This window comes from Hyaena hyaena, unplaced genomic scaffold, assembly GCF_003009895.1.
Source record: "Hyaena hyaena isolate Hyena2069 unplaced genomic scaffold, ASM300989v1 scaffold_2419, whole genome shotgun sequence".
NCBI lineage: Eukaryota > Metazoa > Chordata > Mammalia > Carnivora > Hyaenidae > Hyaena > Hyaena hyaena.
Window position 1 is genome coordinate 17,502 of NW_024083053.1, and position 3,620 is coordinate 21,121.

Genomic DNA, 3,620 nt, shown 5'->3' on the forward strand with positions numbered 1-3,620 from the left:
CATATTAATAGAACTCATTGTAAGCAGAGATGCCTGGATGTTTCCCCACAGACTGTCACAGAGAAACCATAAGGAGATCTTCTAGGGACCAGGCCAAAAGAGTTCACTGGGAAGGGTACAGAATTTGGAAGGCAACCACTGGCTTTCTAAGGGCTAACAAGGACCATTATGACCAAAAAATAGATGTTTTCTTTCCACACCAAGGATACTAAAATTAGAGAGCCTACAAAAATCCCCCAGAAGGAAGGAAAATAAAAAGCTTTCAACGTTTTCCAGAAGCAGCGATAGTGAGCCAGTTTGTTAAGTTACCAGGTCAAGCAAGACCTTTCTGTCCCCTGACCACTTCTCCCATCCCTCCCAACTGAGATCTTATCTAAAATCTAAGGGAATCTGATATCTATATGATTTCAGCATGAGAAGAAATTCCCTAAGGTTTCTGAGCACTAATAGACATATTTTCTTTCAAACACTATATTACATTTTATGGACCAACAAGGGATAAGAATTAATTTTATTTTTATTATGTTTTGGTTACTTAAGAACCAATTATACTAAATATAGCCATCACATGACCAGATTCAAATACTTCAAAAATGAAACTGCAAGACACAAAATTAGATAAATCTGGAGTGTTCACTTAGAATATGAAACGTAATTGCCTCTTAAAAATACGGCACTGTGGGACACCTGGGTGGCTCAGTCAGTTTGGCGGCCAACTTAGGCTCAGGTCATGATCTCATGGTTCATGGGTTTGAGCCCCGCATCGGGCTCTGTCCTGACAGCTCAGAGCCTGGAGCCTGCTTCAGATTCTGTGTCTCTCCCTCTCGCTGACCCTCCCCTGCTCACACTGTCTCTCTTTCTCTCAGAAATAAATAAAATGTTTAAAAAAAGATATGGCACTGGGAGGTCACACACATGTCCTATTTGGAACTTAAATATTTATTCTCCCACCACTTTCTATGTAGGAATCTTGGACATTTTTGATGGGACATGATAACATTTGGTCTTCAGTTGATAGAAATTTTTAACATACTTATGAAGGTTATCGGATTTTTTTCTCATTAGCCTATATCACTTAAAATAATTCTTCTTGGTGCCAATTTGATGGGAACTATAAATTCAATACCAAAGGAGCATCACATGACAGCACTAAATTATGAGATTATGATGCGGTGGTGGTGGAGGTAGTGGTGGTTATAGAAAGAGTGTGTTTACTAACATATCAATAAGGTTATATTCAAAAATGAAAATACATATTTTGAAACATTCTTCTAAAAAAGCAGAAGACCAAGACTGAAAACCACTAACACGGACCTTCAATCCTGGATTTTCCCAACGAATCTGAAATTTTATTTTTGTTACTATTAGGAATCTGAATGAATGAATGAATGAATGAATGAATGAATGAATAAAGTGTTTTCCTGATGTCTAATTCCACATGACAGCTAAGGAAACCAAGCTAAACTAGGTTAATGTTATAGGAGTAAGCTGAAACTATATTTTTTCCTACAAATGTTCAGATAGCCAGAAAGTGATTCTCCAAATATGAAACAGGTAAAGCTTCTTCTCTCCCACTAGGATAAAGTTACCACTTTCCTTTCACCTTTTCTTTCTCCACACTGTACATTTTTCTCTAGACTCCCTTCTATCCGTTATCCTTTTGCATATTTCTGCTGCCAACCCCCCACCCCAACCACTGCCTCTTCTATATGAAGATCAAGAAGAAGGGGAAGGACACCTCGCCAAAAAGCTCCTGACAGGTGGATACCGCCCATCACTGCCAAGTGTAAAACTCTCCTTCTCCCCCCATTCACAGAACTTTGAGAATGTTTTCCAGTGACAGTCAAGGTTTTCACTGAGGTTTCCAGCTTTTCTTGGAGTTTGAGGGTACAACCATGTAGATGCCCCAATGAGTCAGGCTGAGACACACAGTCCACGGCAGAAGCTTCTCAGAACTTCTTCTCCAAGTCCCAGGTTGTCAAAACCACAAAGTCATTCCTAAGTTCTAGTTCCATATAGATTAGCTCTATGTCCAAGTCTTAAGGACTAGAATAAAATCTAAAAAAGAATTAGTGTGTGCACACACATACACATACAATCATTCTGTACTAGTCAGTACATTTCTGTGTGAAGACAAATTTGTACAGGAAGTGAAATTATCATGTGAATATGGGCAGCTGTCAACAGAATTCAAGTAAGATCCAGCATAGCATATACAAAATGGATGCAAACTTTAAGTAGCCCAATTCTAATTCAATCTTCTCAGAATAAAGGATATATATTTATTCATATTTATTTCTAAAAATTCAATTAAATATATGAAATACTAGTGGACTTAAATTTTCTTAAGTGATTGTCCCAAGTAAGAATATTTCCGCTTTCCTGTCCATGAATGAAAAATAAGCTATTAGGGCAATATACATTAGAATCTCTGAATATACTGTATCAACAGAATTTGAGACACCATAACTTTTTCATGGCACTTTTCACCTCCGCATTCCTCAGTGTGTAGATCAGAGGGTTGAGCAAGGGCGTCCCGATTGTATAAAACACAGCCACCATCTTGTCTATTGGAAATGTGGTTGCTGGGCGTGTGTATATGAATATACACGGACCAAAAAATAGGACAACCACAATGAAGTGGGAGGTGCAGGTGGAAAGGGCTTTTCGCCTTCCTTCTGCACTGTGGTTTCGCAGAGAGTACAAGATGACAACATAGGAGATAAGCAGGATTACGAAACTCACCGTGCATATGGCCCCACTGTTAGAAACAACTAGCAGATTTATCACATAAGTGTCCATGCAGGCAAGTTTCAACAAGGGCTGCAAGTCACAGAAATAGTGGTCAATCACGTTGGGGCCACAGAAAGGCAATCTCAAAGCCAGGAAAATTTGTGCTGAAGAGTGGATACAGGATCCCACCCAGCTCAGAATCATCAGCACACTGCAGACATGCTGGCTCATGATGGTTGTGTATCGCAAGGGCTTGCAAATGGCTATGTAGCGATCAAAGGCCATGAGGATGAGCACAAAGATTTCCAGGCACCCAAAGAAATGGGATGCAAAGACCTGAGTCATGCACTCATTGTAGGAAATGGTCTTCTTCTGAGAAAGGGCATCCACAATCAATCTGGGGGCTGTGGTTGTAGAGAAGCAGGCATCAACAAAGGACAGATAGAATAGGAAGAAGTACATGGGACTCCCAAGGGTCTTGCTTATTTTAATAGTCACTACAATGAGAAAGTTGCCCGACAGTGTCACAAGGTAAAGAATCAAGAAGACCCCAAATATTATCTTCTGCTTTCCTGGATCCTGTGTCAACCCAAAGAGGATGAATTCGGTCACACTGCTATTCATCACAATATTGGTGGCAGCAGGTAAGGTGCAGTTGAAGACAAGAGCTAAATCTGCAAAGAGAAGAACACAAGTGACATCTTGGGAAGACTGGTGGGCTGAACTCTGAATTCCTTGCTTTTGCTCCATGTTATGTTTGTTCTAGCTGCCTTCAATCCTCTGTGAATCTTTGTAAATCTGCAGATGCCGAAGCCTTTTTGAGATCTATCTTTTGATTCAGAAACTAACTGCATTGGATCCAAACCTTTGCATTTGAGAATAAAAAT

General features: G+C 39.8%; 1 protein-coding gene across 1 annotated transcript; it reads right to left on the reverse strand.

The window, feature by feature from the left end:
- Positions 1 to 1,652: 1,652 nt before the first annotated feature.
- LOC120227496 (olfactory receptor 4C11-like) lies at positions 1,653 to 3,360 on the reverse strand. Its single transcript, XM_039225603.1, has 2 exons — positions 2,460 to 3,360; positions 1,653 to 1,891 (listed from the first exon to the last, which is right to left on the reverse strand). Exons 1-2 carry the CDS (start codon positions 3,355 to 3,357, stop codon positions 1,653 to 1,655), a joined length of 1,137 nt encoding a protein of 378 aa, XP_039081534.1. The 5' UTR covers positions 3,358 to 3,360.
- Positions 3,361 to 3,620: the final 260 nt, after the last annotated feature.

What these genes read in the sequence shown, in the direction of transcription:
- LOC120227496 (XM_039225603.1), bottom strand. Translation starts at nt 3,357, where the DNA reads ATGAATAGCAGTGTGACCGAATTCATCCTCTTTGGGTTGACACAGGAT. An exon ending in CATGAAAAAGTTATGGTGTC is followed by an intron (nt 1,892 to 2,459) that starts TCAAATTCTGTT and finishes ATCTACATGGTT; the next exon opens with GTACCCTCAAACTCCAAGAA.